The sequence below is a fragment of the Falco punctatus genome (genome assembly GCF_963210335.1).
Source record: "Falco punctatus genome assembly, chromosome: 2".
Lineage (NCBI taxonomy): Eukaryota > Metazoa > Chordata > Aves > Falconiformes > Falconidae > Falco > Falco punctatus.
In genome coordinates, this window is record NC_137581.1 from 54,662,771 (window position 1) to 54,686,404 (window position 23,634).

General features: G+C 41.9%; 1 protein-coding gene across 1 annotated transcript in view; it reads left to right on the plus strand.

Moving 5' to 3' along the window:
* The first annotated feature begins 411 nt into the window (after window positions 1–411).
* The window catches only part of GPC6 (glypican 6), a 776,212-nt gene continuing 752,989 nt past the window's right edge, over window positions 412–23,634 (plus strand). Inside the window, exon 1 of the mRNA XM_080375732.1 lies at window positions 412–2,400. Coding sequence (XP_080231858.1) covers window positions 1,701–2,400 — 700 coding nt within the window. The 5' untranslated portion in view covers window positions 412–1,700. The remainder of the gene's footprint in view (window positions 2,401–23,634) is intronic.

Genomic DNA, 23,634 nt, shown 5'->3' on the forward strand with positions numbered 1-23,634 from the left:
GGGTTGCTATCCTCAGAGACTTCCACCCTGCCCTCCAGGAGATGAGGCTGGGTGACAGTGCCTGATGCTGTTACAATACCTACCCACGAGCTCCCAACTTCCCCAAACTAGTGCTAGCAAGGATTATGGTATATAATTAAATCTTGCGAGGTAGCAAGTCTATGGAGATTTAAATGGCTGGTGGACTAGGGGAAAGGACGGAAATGTCTCCTTTTTCTTTACCTCCCTCCTATACCTTTGCCTTAAAAAGTGATCTCACTGGGACCTGGCACCTGTCCCCTAGAGACATCACACCTTAGGGGTAGGTTGGAGGGACAGGTGCTAACCCCATCTTTTTGAGCAGATTGCAGCAGTCTAATAAGATCCATGACTCACTAACCCCTTCCTGCCTGCCCCCCGCTCCCCCCCCCCCCATCCCACCCCTTGCACATTCATGCACATTCCTGCACATGGAGGAATTTTGCTAGGAAGGGGGAGGGCAAAGGCTGCACATACAATTGCTGTTTCTCTGCCATGTACACGAGCAGTGTCAGGGTATCATCACTGAGTTGGCAAGGAAAAGGGGAGAGAAGAAGTGAGAGGATGGAAGAGGGAAAATGGTAAGGAAGGCTAAGGGAACACACAACGTCAGGTGGGACCAGGCTGCGTACACTGGCCCAGACCCAAAACTAACACTGCAGTTAATGTAACACTGCACCAGTATTGGCACCTAATAATTTTGGTCTAATTTGAATGCATCTTGAATGAGGACAGTGTCATGATACTGCTCTATGGCTCCTCACTGATAAGTGACTCTCCCAGCTGAAGGTCTTTTATCTCTTCTGTTGGCCTTCTTCACCTCATCCTGGGCCTGACACCTCTGTCTTATACTTTTGAACAAAACATCACACTTCTCTATAGTAATATAAAGCACTGCAATAAATCCTCTAAAAAGAAACTTTGGGTTTTACTATCATATACTGAAAAATAGAATATTTTCCTCTCTCTCTCTCTAAACAGAGACTGAATTCACCTTGCAGGAATTTTCTCAACTTCCCCCATTCAGTTCTTTGCAAGTACTCATTTGCAAGAGAGAATTTATGGGGTTGTCCCCTGCTCTCCTCTCTTAGGGTGGCACAAATTACCTGGGTCAAGGACGAGCCTTCCTTGTTTCCTCCTCATTCTTTGTCTGATGCACAGAATCATCCTTCCTTCTCTCTCCTTTAGAAGATGGACTCATCCTGGTTCCAGCTCTTCAGCTTGGGTATTTACGTGTGCAACAAACAACAATTAATTTTAAAAGGTTTTTATGGGGTCCACCCCAATCATGGCATTACACAGAGCAATACCGCCTGCCAAAGAGTACCTTCTCTGACTTCCCACTACCAGGCAATTTGTGATTTCGGGGCTCGGAGCAGCTGGATCCGTGGTGAGGGGGAACTTTTGGGGGCTGTGGGTGCTTTTCCTTCCTTCTGCCAGCAAACAGCGATCCACGCCAGGATTTGCTTTCTGCTCCCGTATTTCGGCGATGCAACGTGTAGCACGTTTCTGTGAGTGTGTGTGTGTGTGTGTGTGCGCGCGCGTGTGTGTCTCTCTCCCTCGCTGTGTCTGTCTCCAGAATTTCTCCCTGCGTGGCTCAGGAGGCTGCTCCAGCGCTGCGCGGAGCAGAGGTTTCCCCGGATCCCGTAAATACAGGCACACGCATCCAGTGCACCACACGCATGCACACGCAGACACACACACAGGCACACAGGCACGCACAGAGCCGCTGTCCAGTCCATCCCCACGCCGGCTGCTTTTCCCACCACCTCCAGCCTCGCAGAGGCGGCAGGCACAGCTCATCGCGCTGCCGCTGGCCCGGGACTCCGCTCGCAGCAACGCGCCCGCGGTTTCAGTCTTCACAACCTACAGCTAGATTTTTATCTCTTTTTTTCCTTTTTCTTTCCCCTTTCCCTTTCCACTCCCCCCCTCCTTTTCTTTTTTTTTTTCTTTTTTTTTTTTTTTTTTTTTTGGCGGGGCGGCGAGAGCGCTTTGCATTTGGAGGAGCTGGGGGGCCAAGGCTGCCGCTCTCCTGCCCCCGCCGTGCGCGCATGTGTGTGTGTGCGCGCCCATCTCCCCCCCGCCTCTCAAAAGTTTGCCTCGGCGGCCGGGGGGCTCCTGGGCCGCCGCCCCCGCAGCCGGGGGGCGCGGCGGCGCGGCGGCGCGGCGGCGGCGCGGGACTTGCGCGCCGCGCCATGCCGGCGGCGCAGGGGGCTGCGCGGCGCTGCGCCCTGCCGGGGCTGCTGCTGCCGCTGCTCCTGCTGCTGCTGGCGTCCGAGGCCGCGGGGGCTGAGGGCAAGGCGCGGAGCTGCGGCGAGGTGCGGCAGGCGTACAGCGCCAAGGGCTTCAGCCTGGCCAGCGTACCCTACCAGGAGATCGCAGGTAGGGGCCGGGCGGCGCGGGGGGGGGGCGGCGGCGCGCACTCCCCGCGGAAGCGGGGCCGTGAATCGCCGCGTTGTCTGCGCGGCGCGGAGCGGCTCTGCCGGCCCCGGTGGCACCCAGTGGCTTCCCGGCGGGGCGCGCGTGGGCGCATAAATGATAAATAAACGTAAAAACTAAAGGGGGGATTAAGGGGGGGGGGGAGTAACGGGGGAAAAGAGGGGGGCGCGGGCGAGGCTCAGCCGCGGCTGTGTTCGCCGGCAGAAACTTCTTGAGAGTTGCAACCGGGCCGCGAGAGGCAGCAAGCGGTTCCGCAGTGGCTGCCGCCCCCGCTGCCGCCGGGTGCGGGGGAGATAACTTTGCCCTCCGCCAGCGGGGACGGGGCGTAAGGGAGGCGGAGGAGGAGGAGGAAGGCAGCCCGGCTGCCCTCCCGGACGCCGCCACCGCCGCGGCCCCGGGAGCGATGCGCCCCTGGGAAGGGGCCAGCGCAGCCGCGCACCCCCGGCCGGGCAGCTCGCCCCTTGTGGGCGCAGCCGGGCGGCTGCGCTGCAGCCCGAATCGAGCCGAGGCATCGGCTGCTGGGGAGAGCCCCCCCCCCCCCCCCTCCGCCGCCCCAACACCCCCGCCGCTCCGCCGCTCGAGACCCCAGCAGCCTGTGACTTAGCTCTTCCTTCTGCTGAAACATGCCTACAACAGGTTATATCTCATCTGCCTAGGAAGGTGTTGGGGTTGTTTTTTTGTTGTAGTTATATTTTCCTGCTTTTCCCTTCAATGTTATCCCTGTTGCATCTTTGGGACTGACTGAATAAAAATATGTCCGGGGCAGATAATCCTTTAGCAGTCGGAGAGCACGACAGAAAGAGAGAAATGAAGGGGAAGGCATGAGCTCGGGCTGCTTAAATTGGGCTGCTTGAGCCCTCAAGGAAGATTTCTGCTTTGCCATTGGCACTTTGCTGTTAGGTGCTGCAGTTTGTAGAGTGAATTAGGTTTGCTTGCTTCCTTTTTAAAGTTGGAAGCAGTAGATTTATCTTCCTTGAGGTGAAATAAAGCCACAGTTTTTCACTGTGCAGTATTTAGCACTTTACAAGAGGAATGATAAATGTGGAAAATGTCAGGACAGCGAGGATGCCGTTCACAAAAATATGGGGAAGGTTCTTCCACGTTGCCAGTGCAGAGCAGACCAGACCTCTGCGTAGCCACCTTGGTTCCTTCTGACACATAGGTCTCACCCGTGGCAGAAGAGTAAAGGACCTGTGGGTGTAACTGTCCACAGGCACCATTGTCCCTCAGGCTCACTGATTCTCTGGTCTTTCAGTGCTTTTTTTTTTTTTTTTTTTTTAAAAAAAAGATCTTCAGGTTGCTCAGCAGTTATATCAAATCATGGAATCTCTCCTATGAGCCACAGATCCTTTGAATATGCAGTCATGCTTTCCCTTCGCCCACTGTTACTCCATCTCTTTGAGACAGAGTGGTGGGATATGCCCTGTCCCATGTAAAAAAAAATAAAAATAAAAATCCTGTGAATTTCAGACTTCTAGTAACTTTTGGTAAACACTTGTTGCTTTCAGCTCACAGAGAAGTTATGTTTTCTCATTTGTTTTCTGGATGTACAGTGCAAAGTTGCTAGTGCAATTTGTAAGTAATCCCAGCATTTGCAAGTTTCTGCTAACATGTATCAGCACAGAAGGACTCCTAGTAGTTAAATATTTAACAGTAGTTCAGTCCAAAATTACTCTTCAGTTTCCTGCTAAGCTTTTAAAGTATAATATAATCTACTTTTACGGTTAAGAAGTATATGGTTTATGCACATATGCGTTATTTTTTCTAAACTTCTATTAAAAGTTGTGGTTTGGTTTTTTTTTGTGGTTTATATGTCTTGTTGCTAGTTGGTGTATCAACTTTTGAGCAGTTCTGTGTGTAGCTATTCAAGTTACTCTGTTGTTGGAAGACTAGAATTGCTTTAAGGTATTTTTCGGAGTATGCTGCTCTTGTACAGTGCTGAGAGGTCGTGTAGTAACTGTTCATGCAGCATGTGCTCTTGTTAATGTGAAAGCTGTGTATTTGCAACCCGGTGCAATGTTGGAAGTTTAACTAAAGCAATCAGTGTCCACGTTTCACAGCATTTTTTTTTTCTCAGTCTTTTTCCACCATACTGACTTGGTTAAGGAAGCAATTTGTTACTTTTATGAAAGAAGTCTAGTCTGTCAAATGCCTTATGTTTTAAAGAGTTCAAACAACTTTAATTACAGTTGTATTTCTGAACAAACATTGTGTTTTCAAAAGATTGTGCATCAGTGGCTTGATAATATGATGGAAAATAGTAACACACAGTATGGTTTATGTATTCTGATTTAACAGTAGTCGTATGTTTTCATTTGTTATTAGTTTAAAAGCTACTTTCTAGCTAGGACTCTTGAAACTTGATAAACTGAAGAGTCAGTGTGTATGTACTGATGCAAAGCATGTCTGTGCTGATGCAAAGAGCTGAAGAATCCCTTTAGAGAGGCTATAGACACAGAGATACCCCTCTGCTGAATGGAGCTTTTTAGATAACTTCTGTAAAATTATTTGTACTGGCACTCATTTTTGAATGGAGAAGGTAGATGTTAGAGGTTTAAAAAGCTGTAGGTTTTGCACAGTAAGGCAAGCTTTTCCTACGGTATTTTGTGGCACGTGAAATGTGTTGAAGTTGGTGATAAGGTGATTACAGTTGTCTGCTATGCTTTTACAACAATGCTGAATTGTTCAATGTGATTTTATAGACGTTATTTGTAATCAGCCTGCTGTGTCTGATATCTTGTCTGATCACCAAATTGTGGTGCTGTGGCCTACATTGGAGTAAGTATATAAAGCTGGTTTCCAACACAGGTTGTCAGAGTAAGTCCTCAGTGAGGGAACTTTGCCTGGGAATGAAAGGAGGAAGAAAATTTGAAGTATACATAATATGCTGCTATGGGCTTGATTCTGTGCATCAGTCACATGCAGGGTGGGTAGCAGTAGCTTGTGGTGTAGCTGGGCTATCCGTGCAAAATCTGCCCTCTCACAGAGCTGCTGTGGTGTGTCCTGCACGTGAAGAGGAGTTGAGCTGTCAGACTCAAGTCGCCGTGACCCAGCATTCACAAGCACCGAGTGGAGCTTCTGAGGACTTTGTAGGAAATATTTTGCTGTAGGAAAATCTGTCACCTGAAAGTCAATACAAAAGAGAAAAATCACAGCACATATCTGTTAGCAATACTTGTGTAACTCCAACCATGATTTAAAAAACTTATAGCATCATAGGGGAAGCCATGAAAATGAAACATCAAAGCTAAAGGTGGAACATGTCCTTGTCTCAGAATTTTCTGAGTTAAACTGAATGTCTGGCTGTTTAAAAATAATGGGTGTGTTTGATTTGTGCCTTTCCACTTCCAGGTGATCTAGAGATTTTGAAAGGTGAAGGGTGTGCATTTTTGTGGGTTGTGGTTTTGTTTGGGTTTGTTGCTTTTTTGGTTTTTTTGTTTTTTTTTTTTTTTTTTTTTTTTGCTAGATACTGAATAATAGTGTATTTAGAGAAAGACTAGAAGTGTCCTGGTAAAGCATCCAACTGTAAAGATTTTTAATTTTAAATACTGCGTAAGAAGTTAGTGAGCTTTGTTCTCCTGTGCAAATGATAAATGGGGTGAGATTCTGGCAACACAGAGACACCATAGTGAAAGTAACTGAAATGAAAGCAGAAGCAAACCCTTCATTTTGAAGGTCAGGAGTCACTTGAAATTGTGCTTTGATGAATGGCCTTCATACTGCCATAATACAGAGGCGTTGACTGAAGAAAGCTAGCAAACATAACACAGTTGCTTGTAGCTCTAAAGTGGTAATAATAATAATAAAAATAAACTCAGCAGTCACTCATGCAATTGAGCTATTAGGCCATGTCAGATGTTCCCAAGGTGCCCTTTTGGAATGTTTTGCTTTCCTGTAAGTAGCTCTAAAATGTAATGATAGGTTGACAGGAGAACAGCAGAAAATCCTCCTAACTGAGGAGTTGTATCAAAGCAGTTGTTAATTAATGCCATCTTCTACTGTTTCTCTGCGGCTGTCACCGAGAGTTGTGTGAAGAAAGTGGCTGTAGACCAGGAGGCAAATGGGGATTCACAGGCACTTTGTGTCTTTGTCTCTGGAGTGTTTAAAAAAAAGGAATAGCCTTACTGCAATCAGTAATATAATCAACTCAAGTTTGTGAAATCTGAGTTGGGTCATTAGAGATTAATTCACTCCTGACCTCAGTGACAACAGTAAAGATGGACATGGAATTTCATGTAAACTTTGTACTTTTCTTGTTTTAGCGCTGTTGTAGTGGTATCATCCACATTGTGTATGACTGCTTCACACCTCTGTGTGTGATTTCAGTAACTGCAGCTTCAGGAGGCTCTCTGGTCACCTCCCCTTATGGCCTCCCTTGTTTTCCTGTTGTGAGTGAATGGTGTGTGCTAATAAACCAGTACGTGCATTTAGCTAGGAGGAAGTACAGCTTTCCTGAGACCTGGCTTTGCTGTCACTTTTGTACATACTTACTGGTTTGTATGTGACTGATGCCATTAGAGGGAACACAGCTTAGGGTATGTACATCTAAACCTAAAGGTGCTCTTTGTAAGATGAGGGCCTTTAGAGAAGAAATAGCATGTTCTTAACACTTATAAATGAGTAATTTTTGACTGAGAGTTTTAAATCTCAGCATCTGGAGTTTTCCAGTGTGACTTCCTGATGGTAGAGTATCTTGGAAAGAGGGACTTCAAAATAGAGAAGGCAATATGCTTTAATAATTAGTGTAATGATGAATTTCAGTGTATTGCACTCGAATAATCTTTTTCTTTCTGTTGTCAGTCTGATTTGTAATCAAAAAAACAAACCTAAAGCTATAAGGTTTTCTATATTCCTAAGTGCTAATGTGTTAAACTTGTTATTTCATCATATGCTATTGTGAAATTCTCCTGAGATTAGGTGGTGTTCAGACACCAGAGAGGTCAAGCACTATGTTAAAAGCTCAGGCCATTCTTTTTATATTACTGCAATAAAGAATATATTCATTTCATTTATATTACCACTTGGCTCTCATAAAAGGTCAGTTTCAGCTGAATGTACAATTACTTGCAAATGGCAAATCTTGTAACAAGTGATCAACAATAAAAGCTTTTCTGGGTAATTTGTCTTTAAAATTACCACCTGCCATTTCTTTTGAATGACTTGAGCATCTTGCAGTATCACTCAGAGATCTTCATGTTATTCCCCACAATACATGTAAGAAAACTATGCATACTAATCTTCCTTTCTGCTTAGTAAAGTAAAAATGCATAATTACATTAAAGTTTCTAGTTGAAATAACAAGCTTGGTGCTTAAAACTCCATTACAGTATCAAAGTATCAGCACTCCCATTACTAGCAAAATGAAATTACATTTTCAGTGAACTATGACTGTATGCTCCCCTTCGTACCTGGTTAATGGGTGCTGCCTCCCTGGGAAGGGAACCTTCATCCCATGGTTTCAACTGTTCATACTAGCAGGCGTAATTATTTTAGCAGCTTAAATATGTATAAAAGAATTAACACTTCTCTACAAATTTCTAAGAGCAGCGTATAAAGCTTGGTGTTTAAAGACAGACTAGTTCTTTTGCTAAAGAGAGAGAATACATTACAAGATGCAAAAGGAATTTAAAATGTGCTGCAGATGGCAGGAAAACATATGCCTGGTAAAATTCTTATCACTTTATTCCTCTGTATGTAAAAACAGTCTGAAACCAACTGAAACTAAGGTTTGCTTTCATCACTGTTGATTGCTCCGGAGCCCCTGCGCGCTTCCAAAAAAATAAGCTTCCCTATTAAGAATTTTTTTTAGCTCTCAATACAGGAGGCTGACACAAAGACCACCAGCTCTCTCTGATGAGCTTCTTTCGGTTAACGTGACCTTTTCCTTCCCGCAAAGTGAAGCAGTGGCAGTTTATTCTGTGGAGCGATTGCAAAGCACAGCGGACGCGCAGCGTTTGGAGCAGGTGCTGCGGTGCAGGCGCCGGCGCTCCCGTGGAATGCAAGGGCGGCTGCGATTCGGGCCCTGCCGCCACGCCTGGCGGAGCGAGTCTCCGCCGAGCAGAGTCAGGGGTTGTTAATCACGCTGGAAGGGTCCATGTCCCGCCAGCCCGCTGTAGAAAGCTGGGTGCCCAGGAGGAGGCTCTACAGCACAGCGCCAGCCCGGTGATGGAGACCCACCGGCTGCCTGTCCTGGCCTTGGTTTTCAGGGCTCAGGACAGGGGCTGCTTTCCCTCCGTCATAAAGAAGCAGCAAGGGCTGATGCTTCTCATGCAAACAACAAATTGCTCTCCGGCTCGTCTAGCCTGTGAGGTCTGTCACCTTGCACTTCTAATGGCCTTTTAACTGCATCTCCAGCTGAGCAGCAGATGTAAAGGGTACAGGCATCTCGAGCTGGGTTGTTGTGGTTGTTTTTTTTTTTTTTTTTTTTTTCCCCTCATCCCAAAAGAAGCATTTCTACAGGTGCTTGACTAACAATGGAGCCTCGGACCTGCTCACTGACCTGTTGGGTTTAAAATAGCAGGGCAAATCTCCTGAAATAGGGGGAAGTCTCGACTGCTTTTAACAGGTGCCTTGTAGGGCTGTTAATTAAACGAGGCATGCTTACAGAGTAACACAGTCGTATCTGTGCGTGTGCATGTATGTGCGTGCAGGGGTAAAATTGTGGCTTTTACGTAGAGCGAATTCAAAGTCACATTTAAGCACTGAAGGAGCTAGGGAAGCTGCACATTACTGCGATGGGTATTTGCAAACCAGGCTGAAACTTTGTTTTATGGGCCCCATCTGAAAAACACATGTGCAAACACACATGAATGCAAACATATGCACAATAAAAAACTACGCAGGGCTCAGTTCATATATGTCAGGAAGATCAAAAGCTAAGTCAGGCACACTAATCCTACTGTTTGGGGAGTCCAATTAGTTCAAGCCTGATGCTTGACTAAGCAGTAGGTAATATAACCTGCCCTCTAAGTCAAAAGCTAGACCTCTCTGTTGCCAGAAACAGATTCTTTGTCTGTCTCTGTAGCTGTAGCTCTGGCCATGTCTGTGGTGGTAGCCACATGTTTCTCTGGTATTTTTTTGCCACATCCCTCTGACTTGTGTGTTGAGGTTCTAACATACTGGAGTCTACAGGGACACACACCTGACTTGTCTTGGAGGGAAGTCAACACACGGGATGAGGCTTTTGCACATTTGGGTATCAGACTGTAATATGGTATAGTGTGAGGACGTACATGGATACTGCTGTGGTTGTGACAATATGGACATATGTAGAAGTGCTCCAGATCTGGCAAAATACCGTCTGTGAATGCCTCGTTACAGTTCTTACGTCATATGTCTGCGATTCGTTTTTGAGTTATGGTATCCCTTATGACTTTGGAGTTTTGCTTCAGGAGCCTATCTATAAGCAGTAATTAATACAGAAAACTAAAATGGCTTTCTTAAACAGAATTCTTTTTTAAGAAGCGGAGCATAACATTAGGGAAAGAATCTTTCCGTGCAGTTATCCTACCAGAAGTCTGACAATGCTAACTGATGGGCACAGCCAGGGTGGCTCCTGTCTGGTCCTGTGTACATTTCCTGTAGGTTCTTTTTAGTTCAACATTAAGTTTCCTGTTTTCAGGAAATGTTTCTTTTTGAGCTACTCTTATGTAAATTTCATTTTTCTGGTGATATCAAGTAGCAGAGGTAACATTTTGGATGAAGTGTTGATATTTGTGGTAGCAGCATTTGAACCCAGAACAACCATTTCTCTTGCCCAGTAGACGCTACATTGATTTGTGTTTTGGTTTTCGTTAGTCTTTTGTGAAGGCAGCAGTGTGTGGCTTTAGAGTCCAAATACGCAGCTCTAGGTAGAAGTAGTGAGGCTAGCAAAAACCTGACCCAAAGAACCAGAGAGAGGACAGAGTAGGATGAATTGTTGGAGAAGGGACTGTTACTGGAAGATGCATGAAGCATGAATGGAGTACTTCTATCATTGCTTGAGTCACTTGGCATTCATTGTGTTAGGTATTAAGATCTTTCACTTAGTTAAAGCCCTGTGAGAATGGAAAAAGAGTGGGAGAGTGCTTTCATCCTTTCATACAAGGATTTGGATGAATAGGATGCAAAGGAGGGAGGGAGCAGAGGTGCTCCATTTCTTTATTTTGTTTGTTTGTTTGGTGTTTGTTTGTTGGTTTTTTTTTAGTGCCCCGCTTGGTCTTAGTCTGTACAGTCTGTAGATTTCTCCTTTTCCTCACTGTCAAAGTGGTTAAACATCTCATCTCAAACAGGTTGTGGTAACCTGACCGATCACGCTCTGAAATGGAAAAAGTTCTAATCAAGATGTATTGGCATTTCTATTGTTGAATGGTTCCTTCAGAGCTTGTTGCTCTGCTAAGTGGGCAGTTCTCAATAATTCAAGCTCAGTATCTAATTGTCTCATTCCAGAGGGAACAATGCAGCTGGTTCTGTCTCTCAACTTTACATAACTGTGCTGCATAACCTGAGGAATTGGACTATGACTTTCTGGCTTATACTTCCGTAAAACCTAAAAAAAGTTGTAAAAGGGTTGGCTCCAGACTACTGAAGTATGTTTTCATTTGCACCTCACCCCATTGCGTGGCAGTTGGATGTCAGCAAAGCTGTGTGTGCCCTGTTCCTGCCTCTGACTGCTTCCCTTGCATCAGGTGCAGCTGTCTGACATGCTGACCTCGACTAGCAAGCTGATCTGATAGCTAACCCACCAAAAAAGGTCTTCAACTTACTGAAGAGAGTATGTGGGAGCATGTGCTTGAAGTCACGATGAGAAAGTGGGGCTCACCATTTGATGGTGGCTTTCAGGGACACGGGTTAAATTATCAGGAAAGTGCAAGTGGAAGACTGTCCCTCTTCTTCATATGACAGTAAAATGCAATGCAGCAGTAGTACAGTACTTTTACAGTATAATTGAGAAGAAGCTACAAGCAGCTGAGCATTCTTGGCTATTATCCTCACTTTTGCATTTGACTTTCTAACTGCATCACCAAAATTTGACAAGTCATACTAGCGAAGTCATCTGTTCTCCAAAACTGGAGGAACTGAACATCTGCCTGGGTTGAGGCATCATCCGGAGTGCTTCGCTACCTTAGGGAAGCTCTCTGCTTGTTACCATGTTGATGTGTGATAGCTAGTGTGGTCAGTTTAGTGGGTGTCTGCTGATTTTATGGCACATTGAAATTTGGGGTTTATGAGGCAAATGGATCGGATTATTAGACCACAGGTTTATATACTGCTATTTGTTGTTGTTTTCATGTTTTAAATCTTTTCTGCACCTGAGTGTACCCATTCCCAACTATATGATACATAGGGATACAGCTTTGACATATAAACTAAAATTGTACTTGAAGTGCTGAAATACAAATCGTTAAAAGCAGTGGCAGGATGCTTCTTTGCATCTTGTAAGTACCTAGTTGTCAGTCAGCAAACTTTAGAAGCTGTTGCAGAATTTTTTAATGTAATAATTTCTGAGTACCCTCATTTTTCAATGTGAGCTCATCCCTAAGAAGCTTAAACAATGCAGTGACAAATCAAAGGCAAGAGTGTATGAGCACGCAATGTCCGGTGGCTAAACCTGATGTGGTTTTGATCTTTTCTCTTAAACTGACAGTGCTCCACAGAGAAAGGAGCTGTGAGTGCAAACAGTGACTGCATCTCATTTAGTTACACAAAATTGATTCACAGTAAAAGCACATAAAATAAATATTTATTTCTCTGATATTAGCTTTTGGCTTTACAACTTTAACATATAAGATAATACTGCATAAAAGCAATTTAGATTCCTGGGATGAAAATAGCTATATATCATTTTGTCTGTCAGCATTATCTGTGTGGTAGAGAAATACGAAAAATCCCTCTCGATCTGTTTCTGACTCGGATCATATTCTCTTTAACCATTACAGTTTAACAAATTTACAGTATTCTTATCTGGTCCAAACTTTCTGTAGCATGCATGTATTTAAAGCTGTTTCAAACATGTAAAAGAGGATGCCAAAGTAAAAACTTTCTTAATAAAATCTTCTCTCTTATTTTGTGAAGTAGTCTATCCTCTGCTAGCAGTCCAGCTGCAAAAAACATGCAGGGAAGACACGTCATGCTAATCAAAATTACAAAATAGGTTTTGTTGGCTCAACAGAGGTTTAGGTGTTTATGAGCAGAAAATCAAAATCTAATTTAAAAATGAAGGTATTTAAAAGGATGGTGCAGGGGAAGTTTATTTATTGAATTGGTGAAAAGCCAGGAGCAATATTCCTTGGCTGCTGCTGTTCCAAGGTGGTCTGCCATGCTGGCTGTGGGCTGGCAATGAGCACTGTTAATTGAATACCTGGAACGTAACTAAAATGCATTGATTAAATACAAACACCTGTCTTTGCAATGTAGCATGGCTGATGAAGTGAAAGGGCTCCCAGAAACAGCTTCCTGAAATTGAATGCTGAAATAGTGATTAGCTTGTTCTTAAAGCTGATCTTCAGAAGGCCTGTACTGTTCTTTGAACGAAAACTCCAAAGCCTCTTTCTTCTTTAATTACTGAGACAGCATACTAAAAGCCATATATGAATTGACTGCAATCAGATTGGCTGTAGGGCACGTGTACATGTCTGTTTCTCATTTTTTGAGTTAAAGACCCTCAAACCTGATTTCTGCCTATCTCCATTGAATGCAGCTGATGGCAGAATTTGATTGAGCATTAATTACATTTTTTTTTAACAAAAGTAAATAAAGCTGTAAACAATCAAAATTACAGTTTAATTGTGTGAAGCACTGAAGAAATACGAAGAAGAGACAGTCCTGTCTGCAAAGAGCAGCCATTTTATATTTATGGTAGCATTTCTTCACGAGGCTTACACAATCGTGATGTCACAGTTACGTACATATTGTTTAAACCTTTTTCTATTAAGTAAACAACAAATGTAAATACGCTGCTTAATTTTTTAATTGTCCTTTTAAAGGACACCAGCTTCATATCCTGCTGAGATTACTACAATAATTGATGGGTCCTTTGTGGAAGCATCTTTGTACCTTGTTAATTAGTAATTTAGATCTGAGTTTGCTTTTTAAAGCAGCTCCAGCTGGACACTGTAAATCATTGTCTAGAGCACAGTCTATACTCGGTACAGAACCTGGCCAAGCCACAAACTCTTTGCACCTAGTATACCAAAATCTGGTTGCTGGTGAATACTTGAACACATTAATACAGATCATCGCGCAAGTGGAGCTTTTCCAGATCTGATGAATGGATTTAAATTGCTTTTCTTTCATGATTTGCCCAAGAGACTAATGACTTCTCTTCAACTGAGAAGAATGCACAGAGGTATTATGTCCACAGTGTGTGGACATATGTACATATGTACCTGAACAGCCCCATACATTCAAGAAGTCTGCTGAAATTGTGTCATACCCTGGACAGATTTTTTTCAAGGTATATTATAACACTGTGAATAATTTTTAGATTGTAAGTGAGGTCCAATTTTACTATTTCTATTTGCATAGTTCTTCCTTCCATTGTTAGTTTTTGCTTCTTTGAGTATTCTATAGTAATTTCTATTATTCTGGTGACAGGATGTTTATTGCTATTATCTTGAAGCCTAATGGACCTCTCAAGCGAAATCTACTTTATCAGAAGAGGAAACTGCATAATTTCCCAGTCCTTTTTAGCTCAAACACCAGCAAAAATCAGACTCAGGATGAAGAAAATTCTATAGTCAGTAGCAGATTTATCTAGATTTTAGTCTGTAATGCTGAACAAATGTGATGCAGATCCATAAACTTCAGCTGGGCTGAAGAATCATACATGTAACTTTGCTATTGATTTATATAATTTTAGGTTATTTTTTGTAGTCCTTTCAACATCATTATTACAGTTATTGTACAGCACAGACAATAAACCTTTCTAGAAAGACTAATGGAGTTGGCAAATTAGGTTCATCATCATTTTAATGGTTGATACATAAGTGCTAATTTTTTTGTTCCATTCTGTGGCTTGCCTGATGTTGGGAGCTGATCAAACTGTTGCATGCAGTGACTGCTCAGATGAGTCATGTGGAAAGGACTGATGTAGAAGAATAAAACTTCTCAAAGTGGTACTTAGAGTTTCTGTATCGTTGTGTTAATTCAGTATAGAGATACAATCTTAATTAGTTTAAATCAGCAAGTATGAGATGAGCTATTTACAATTTTCAACAATAAGCATCTTGGGAAAATGATAATAACAGCTAGCAGCCACATTTTCTGACTAAATAGATATTTGTATTTTCAACACTCTCATATGAAAGGCAAAATGGTAAAAATTACTAATATTTATTCCACAAATATTTGTCTCATTTTTATTTCACCCTGCTGTGATCTACAATTGCTAAACATTTGGACCCCCTTGGAGGAAAGCTACTTGCGAAGTTGTGTTTAGATGTAGCAGGAACTTAGTATTCAAACAAATTTTTGTTGAAGAACCATCTTGGTAGGTTAATTTTACAAGAGAGCTTCATGCAGGCCTTTCAACAGCAAGGACTTAATTTGCAAAGGCAAGCAATATTCGGAATATTTTCTCAGTTACTTATGGAGAACTAATCTTCCTTTTATTTCTAAATCATTCGTTTCTGTTCTGCCCAGAATATTTGATGTTTATGCTACACAGACACATACGTACCTCCTCCACATTTCAAAAGAGCAAAAAATAACAGATAATTCATCTTTTAATATTGTGCATGCTGGAATACTTACTGCTTTCAAACAGAGTTAGGCCATCACTGTATTTACTGATACAGCCCGTTGTTTTTAGACAGCTTCCTTCCTTGCGGGATAAAGTTTTCATATAGGTGCCTAAGGCTACAGGATACAATGCACAAGAAGAGTTAGTCACAGTGAATCTAACCTGGGAGAAAAATCGTGTGAGTGATGCTGATGAGTGAGGGAATTGAGTCCTTATTCCTTGCCTTTTGGGAGAACATCTTCAAGGCCCTTTTTGGAGGGATGCATGCGATCTTCCCTTTAGAAGCAATTCCACTGTGCATAAATACTAGCATGGCTTAATACTACACCAGAGAGGGTGTTTGTTGTTGTGTCTGTGTGTTAGCACATTGGAGGACACTGTTTTGAAAGAGCTGAACTTCTGTCCAGCTCCAGTCCAAGGAATGCATAACTATTTTTGTGTAAGGTGGCTACTGGAAAACAGACTTGACACCAGCATCCTGGATCTGTAGTCCCTCTGTGAGGTGAGGGCAGGTGTCACTCAGCTAGGTAGTTTCTTCACTGTGGTTCTTCCCAAGAAATAATTATTGCATGCAAAGCGAAAGTATTGTAATAGAAAAGATGGAGACAGGTTGCTAAGATTATTTTTCTTTGCCAAGGACAACCCTGTCTATGATAAACCTGTTTAAACATAACATAGCTTCGAAGTAGACTGGCATTGATATTCAGTCTTGAAGCTTTTCTTAATAAAAAAGCTTAACCAACTTTAAAATTGGTCAGCATAGAAGGATTTTTTTCCTTTTTTTCCCTCTTGAGGAATATTTTTTTTTTTTTTTTTAATTATTGCTGTGCTGATAATGTTATTTAAATTATTACTAATCAAATACTGGATTGCAAGCAGTCAGCAATAATCCAGAAGATATTTGACAAACGCTTTGGTTTATGGCATAATTTTCCAAGGGATTTGATGTGAAACTCATTGCTTGGGCTGTTAGATCCTAAATTAGACAAAGTAGAATGAATTACGTGTTCCTGTCACCTCGTATTGATTTGTCAGTAGTGGTGGCAAGCCTTTTTTTTCCCCTTTTTATTTTTTTATTTTTATTTTTTAAGTACTGTGAAAGAACAAAACACAGTGGAAACAAGCATCTACACCTTGAAGTGTGAGGTTCTGTAGGGACCAGTTTGGATTAACATGGTTCCCAGTGTAGGTGGCTGCTGGTGCTTTGGCTCGTGGATACCCAGGTAGACCCAGTCCCTTTTCACAGAATCGCAGAATGGTCGGAGTTGGAAGGGCCCTCTGGAGATAATCTTGTCCAACCCCCTGCTAGAGCAGGGTCACCTAGAGCAGGTTGCACGTCCAGGCAAGTTTTGAATGTCTCCAGAGAAGGAGACTCCACAACCTCTCTGGGCAGCCTGTTCCAGTGCTCTGTTACCCTCAGAGAAAAGAGTTTCCTCATATTCAGAAGGGATTCCTTGTGTTTCAGTTTGTGCCTGTTGCCCCTTGCCCTGGTGCTGGGCACCACTGAAAAGAGCCTGGCACCATCCTCCTGACAGTCACCCTTAAGGTATTTGTATGTGTTGGTAAGATCCCCTCTCAGCCTCCTCCAGGCTAACCAGACCCAGCTCTCCCAGCCTTTCTTCATACGAGACATGTTCCATTCCCCTCCTAATCATCTTCGATAGCCTACCACTGGATCCTCTCCAATAGTTCCCTCCCTCCCATGAACTGGGGAACCCAGAACTGGGCACAGTTTCAATGTATCAGTTTTGCTCCAAGCAAGAGTAGGGGCTGGGAAGTTCTGTATTGCCTGTTCCCACTGGGCAGGAGCCTCAGAAAGTGATGCCGAGTTGGTGTGACAGCCTACACAGAAATATTTCCCCACAGAGAACACACTGCAAGAGAGAGTCTTTTGTGAAAAATCAGTAGGTGTAACTATTGGAAGTTCACATGATTAATATTAAAGGTGATTTTTTTGGGCAGGTTATAGTTCTAGAAATGGGTTGATTCTTCCTCAAACGTGCAAAAACCAGACAGCATTCTTGGTAAATGTTCTTATTTTCCTGTTAGTGGGAGTGGGTGGTGGTGATGAATGGTTCCTCATAGACCCCTCCAAAGGGTTTAATGTTTTGCATCCTATAAAAAGGCTGTTTTAAGAATTATACGATATAAACAAACAAAAAGTATTTCATGGAGAGTCAGCAGCAGAAATCTTAGTGTCATTTGCTGAAGATGAAGCTGTTCCCCTTCTAAGGTGTTCCACTAAGGTTAAGGTAGAAGAAAGAGGGTCTTAACATCCTGTGGGTTCTGTCTGTTTCCACTAGAAGTTTTATTTGTCTTCTGAGCCTAGATACAAACTCGGCAGTGGGAATAACAGCAGCTTTAAAATTTTCTACTGGGGAAATTGCTTGACTTCAGAAGCACCACAGAAGGTTGCAAAGGTATTGCTGGCCAACAGGCATGAAATAATTTGATATAAAACTGAGTTTTAATTCACTGTTGGAAACCACCAGGATAATGACTCAGTTTCATAAAAAAAAATAGGTTCATTATTTTTTAATTGGGCTGCTTTTCAACGAATCCAGGGGCTGCTCATCAAAATGCAAGAGGTGTTCCAAATATCACAGAGTTTAAGGAAATTAATTTCTGATTAATTTTATATACCTGACATGATGAATCTATCAATTGTACACTGTTGACCTTCACTAGTGAATATTCTTGCATCTTCCAGTGTCTTCTCTTGTGAAAACTAACACAAATATCAATTTAAGCAGTATATAAATATGAACTGAAGTACTTAAAATGAAACTTCAGCAAGACCAGAAACATTTTGGCAGAATTATTTCAGGGAATAGTTAAAATCAGTGAGAACAGCTTTGCTTTGTGATTAACACTGTTATATTCTTATTCATTCAGACATCATATTCATTCAGGATTTATACAGCAATTTTCAGAGGTGCTTTGTAAAAATGAGAAAAGCAATGAAAGACATAGAACTAATAATACATTTGATGTTCAGAGAAAACAGGTTGCAGGGTGAGCTGGGAGGCCTGGGATACATCTACATTCAGCGTGCTGCAGAACTGGGATGGAGGCAGATGTAGAAACTAAAGCAGCATTTCTCATGCAGTTACATGATACAGCTATGACTGAGGAGGTAGATATTTGGTCAGATGCTGATGGGTGGGCTTACAAGGCTTTCTGAGATTGTCTAGGGTTTTTTTTTGTTTGTTTGGTTTGTTTGTTTGGTTTTGGGTTTTTTTTTTTTTTTTTTTTTTTTTGCTTTTACTTTAAATATGAATTCTCTCCTTATTGCTATCAATCCCAAAAATACAACTGGAATCAAACCTCGCTTACTGAGAATTATGTAGTCATTTGATAGGAGCTTGGTTAATACTAAACTCAAAAATGAACATGACACTTCTATCACATATCTTTGACTATGTGTTCCTGAGTAACTAACAACTGCATCAGTCCTGTGTGATGTCTTTCTGAAAGTTCCTCTCCTTAAACTCTTCCCTTTCTCTTCTTTTGGTCCTTCTCTAAACATCCCATAAGTTTTCAACATCTCCACAGCCCACTTAGCACATCTCAAAAATTTTGAAATAGTCTGAAAATGCTCTTCCCTCTGCAGCAAACCTATAAGGAATATTTTACTTCTCTAGACAATACCCTGTTTCATATGCACAGCATTCTGGGGAAGGAGTTTCTTTCTTTGACTTATTTTTGGTTTCATACTAGATAGAACAATCTCATCAAGAAGTCATTCTCCTTGGGCAGTCAGGAGTAGCTGACTGTGTCCTCTGGGTTTCACCAACTAGGTTAGTTACTAGAATTCCTCCACCTATGTTGTTTCCTTGGTTCTTCTCAGGAGTTAGCATTTGATTCGTGTTGCCTTTATTATAAAGATAACCTGACAGCAAATATTCAGCATTTTTCTCCATGTCACTTTGTTCCCGGTAACTTAGTCTACTAATGGTTTGTTGGGTTTTGGCCCCCCTGCTCCCCTTTTTCAAATTATCTTAATATTTTGCTTCTGCAACTCCAAACTGTAGTTTTATCTGCCAGTTACTCAAAAGAGGTATCATTAAATGTGGTCTTCTTACATTCGTGATTTAGCCTCCTTACAGTGCATTTTCTGTCAGCATCTTTTGGGAGTACTTTCTTACCTTGTCAGACACAAGCCTGGTTTCATCTGTGTTTCAGACATCATGGGGATACGGTCTGTCATTGCAGCTCCTCCTGACTGGTGGGTATGCTACTGGTTTTTACCAAAGCCTGTCAACAAAAAATCTTTTGGATTTTTATATGGCCAGGACTTCTTTCTTTGTTCAGAATTTTCTTTCCTGAACTATTTATTTTTGGAGATTTTAATTATTTGCTCAATAGATAAACCAATATGTAAGAAACTTTTTATTCTTGGGGATACGGAGAGTCCCTTCAGTCTGTAGAGAAACAAAGCTTTGAGGAGCAAGAACATGAGGCACACAAATTTGCTTTCGCGGAGCTATGTGAAAGTAGAGGAACCCAAGTCCAAGTCCAGCAATATTTACTGGAACAAAAGAAGCAATAACTAAAGTAATGTTTTGTAATTTTAGTGCATGTGTATTACTAGAGCAGTTTTGCTTAACTTCTGACAGTACCAGAATCTTGTTCACAAGCTCTGATATTACATCTGTAATTAGTTCCTTTTCTATTCTTAGACCGTGACACTTAAATCCAGGGAGTTCCCATCTTTTTTCAAAAGGGATATGAAAACTACTAGCCGTCTCCACATTCCTTTCACAGCAGAGGTCCTAGGAGTTACGTGCTGGAATCCTCATGTACCCACAAAAGCTGCAGAGGCAGCCTTTGTGAGCCAGCAGAAGTGGCAGCTCTATGAGGAATACAGGTAGGAGATGACAATGTAGGAGATACAGGTAGGATAAACCCTGGCTGTAACAGGCTTCCCTGGTTCCTCATGTCTGGGTGTCTCTACTCCAGGCACCAGTGCCCTGCAGCCCGCTTGCAAATGATGTGGCACGGCTCAGGTAGGGATGTCCCAACTGAACTGCAGCTCAGGAGCCCTAGGCTGGCCAACCTGCCATGCATACATGGGTGTGTTTCTGAACATCATAGAATGTCAGGAATTTAACCTTAAAAATGCTCTTAACCATTCCTGTGCAGAATATATTTTACTTATATTGACTAACAGCACCTCTCGCCTTATGCAGTAGTTTGATTCTGTGTGCAGAATAATGCTGTGCGGAGTAGAAGAGGCTGTTAGAATCGGTCTGAATTCGGATAGGACATGACATCAGATGAAGATGTTAGGAATGAGAGGTTTATTACATTTTTTCCCTTTGTATTTGAAGGAGGGAGAAGTATTAATAGCAAACAGCAGTACAGATGTATTTTTATTTCTCAATCCTCAACACTTTGGGAAGAATGCAGAGGAAGGAGAAAACAAGAGAAAAGCAGTGGCAAGACAGAAGTGGCGGGATATGTTGAACTGGCACTGTCTTTCCCATTCTGCTGTAATCAGAAAAGTCAAAATCCACTTCAGAATGCAGGAATAAAAACTGACAGTCTGCTAGACTGAAGTCTGACATAATTGCTGTGAAAATAAGCTAGCTCCAAGCACAACAGTGTTCATCTATCACTTACCATGATGTTGGCTTTTAAGATACAAAGTGTGATACTGTATTTGGGGAGTGGAAAACTAATTTTTTTATCAGCATGACTATTTTTAATGCCATTATTTCATAATTACACCACCATGCTTAGAACAAAGACTTCTAGTATTGCCAATAACTTTTTCATCCTGTTGAATAACACTGAAAAGTAATCAGCAAAATGAAATCAAAATGTAAAATCAATATGAAGTTGCCAAAGCTTTAACTGTTTTGTCTTAAACAGACATAAGCTTTGAAAAAAGCTTAATTTAAAAAAATAAAAAAGTGTAAATTCTCTTTTTTTATTACCAAACAGAAAACGTGGAGCTTCTGACCCAAAGGAGACAGTTTCAGAATAACGCATGAAGTAAGCTGTTGCTACCTAAAAGTGTGGAACACCAAAGGCAGGTGCAACCTCAGTGTAGATCAGGACTGTGCGAGCACATAGTCGGTGGCACCAGAGGGCTAACTGATCTGCTTACTGCTACTTTAATCTCCCCTCCTGGCTTGCAGATGGCCAACAGGCATGAACTTTGCTGACGTTCTTTTGTGGTTTTAGTAACAGTGATCAAATTCAAATTTTAGGAGAGAAACACCAAAACAGGTTTATTTATTTTTTTCTTTAGATTGTGTGGGAAAAAATATAATTAGCATGGTAGCATATTTTTATATATATATCAGTAATTATAACCAGAACCCATGTGATGTGAAAAGCATTGCATCAGCAAAATTATTCTTACATTATATTCTGGGGTTAACATTAAATAGTGGTGGTATTCCACACCACCTTGTTTACCTGTGACTGATTTGCCTTTATATCATGATATAAGAAACACACGATCAAGGTACAGCTATTTTACTAACTGACGTAGGCAGAACAGCGTGGAGTTCTGCTTTTTGGCATGATGCTATATATCTGTACAGCACGAAGACAAATTATTTTAAAATGAAAAATCCACTTGCTCATTCCTTGCAGAAAATTGGTAACTATTACTGATGCAGATTTTGGGCACAAATAACACAAATATGCATACCGAACCGGGCACTATGATCGCTGTTGTTTAAAACTATTTCTTATACTACAATTTTTGAACAGATACTGATAGAAAAAGCTTTACTCCAAACAGAAACAGAGCATGGGAAAAAAAAATAAACCACCAACAACAGGAGAGAGAAGTCTGTGAATTGGAGTTAGATGATGGTTGCATTTATATTTCTGTATGATGCTAGGGACAAATAAAAGAGGTAGATCCAAAGAGAAATATATTTGGAAGTCCATTGGCGATAGGATCAAAAGGAAAGCTAATGGGAGATAAAGAGGATGGGGCTGGAGAAAAGGCACTCCACAAAACATACAGCAGCACACAGAGGGAAGTGGAGGTGAAGGAAGTGACATGTGGTACCTTCCCTTCAGATGTGAGGCTTTAATTTGTTTTTACATGTTTTGCACATGAATTCTGTAGAATTGTATTTGCTTTCAAAATCTCATCAGGCACAAGTGCTTGCTGGAGTATTTCTGATGGTATTCCTAGCCCCTGAACTTCTTAGCTGTGATTAGTTCCTTCAACGAATTTTCCATGCAGTTGCTTTGATTCTCATAATTAATCACCCTCACTCAGTCAAGTACTTTTTTCAAAGACCGAAATTGTTAAATATAAATTGTTTGTGATCACATAAAGAAAATACAATTTTAAACGTTTTGATTCTTAATATATGTTCCTGCTAAGAAGAGACCGTGACTACCTGAAAAAGAACAGAGCTATGTTCCAGGATACTCTCAATTTAAGGATAGGTTAGGGGTTTTAATACATTCCTAATGTGTGTTGTGGTTTAACCCCATCCAGTGACCAAGCATCACACAGCCGCTCTCTCACTCCCCCCACAGTGGGATGGGGGAGAGGATCGGAAGAGTAAAAGGGAGAAAACTCACGGGTTAAGATAAAGACAGTTTAATAGGTAAAGCAAAAGCCACGCACACAAGCAAAGCAAAACAAGGAATTCATTCACCACTTTGCATCAGCAGGCAGGTGTTCAGCCATCCCCAGGAAAGCCGGGCTCCATCATGTGTAGTAGTTACTCGGGAAGACAAACGCCATAATGCCAGATGTCCCCCACTTCCTCCTTCTTCCCTTCAGTTCATATACTCGGTATGATGTACCATGCTATGGATGTCCCCTTTGGCTAGTTTGGGTCACCTGTTCTGGCTGTGTCCCTTCCCAGTGTCCCGTGCCCCTCCAGCCCTCTGGCTGGCAGGGCCCAAGGAACCGAAAAGTCCTCGAATTAGCATAAACATCGCCCAGCAACAACTAAAACCATCAGTGAGCTATCAACATTGTTCTCGCATCAGAGCCAAAACACAGCACTGCACCAGCTACTAAGAAGAAATTAACTCTATCCCAGCTGAAACCAGGGCTATGTGTTAAGATGCCAGTGTTTCCAAATACATGCAAAATACTGGAATTGATTTATTAAAGATGGAATCCTATACCATATTTGTGCGGTGCATATATATACACACACATATGTATAGCTCTCTATAGGTGGTTAAAGCAAAGCTGTTTATTTGCTGGCATTTTTGAGAAAACATTTTTTTACTGTGCCTGTGATATCAGAGAGTCTCAGCTTTGAAATGATGTGTGAGACTAGCAAACAGAAAAGCAAGCAAAATAAAAGGTGTTGTTCCACCTGGAAATGAAGGCTGGAGTGAAGGCTGTGTTACAAGTGTTCTATGCTGGACCTATGTATGTGCAGACCTCCTACATTAGAACTTAAAAGGACTTTATGCAGAATTTAGTTAATAAAATCTTAGAGACCAGTTGAGGC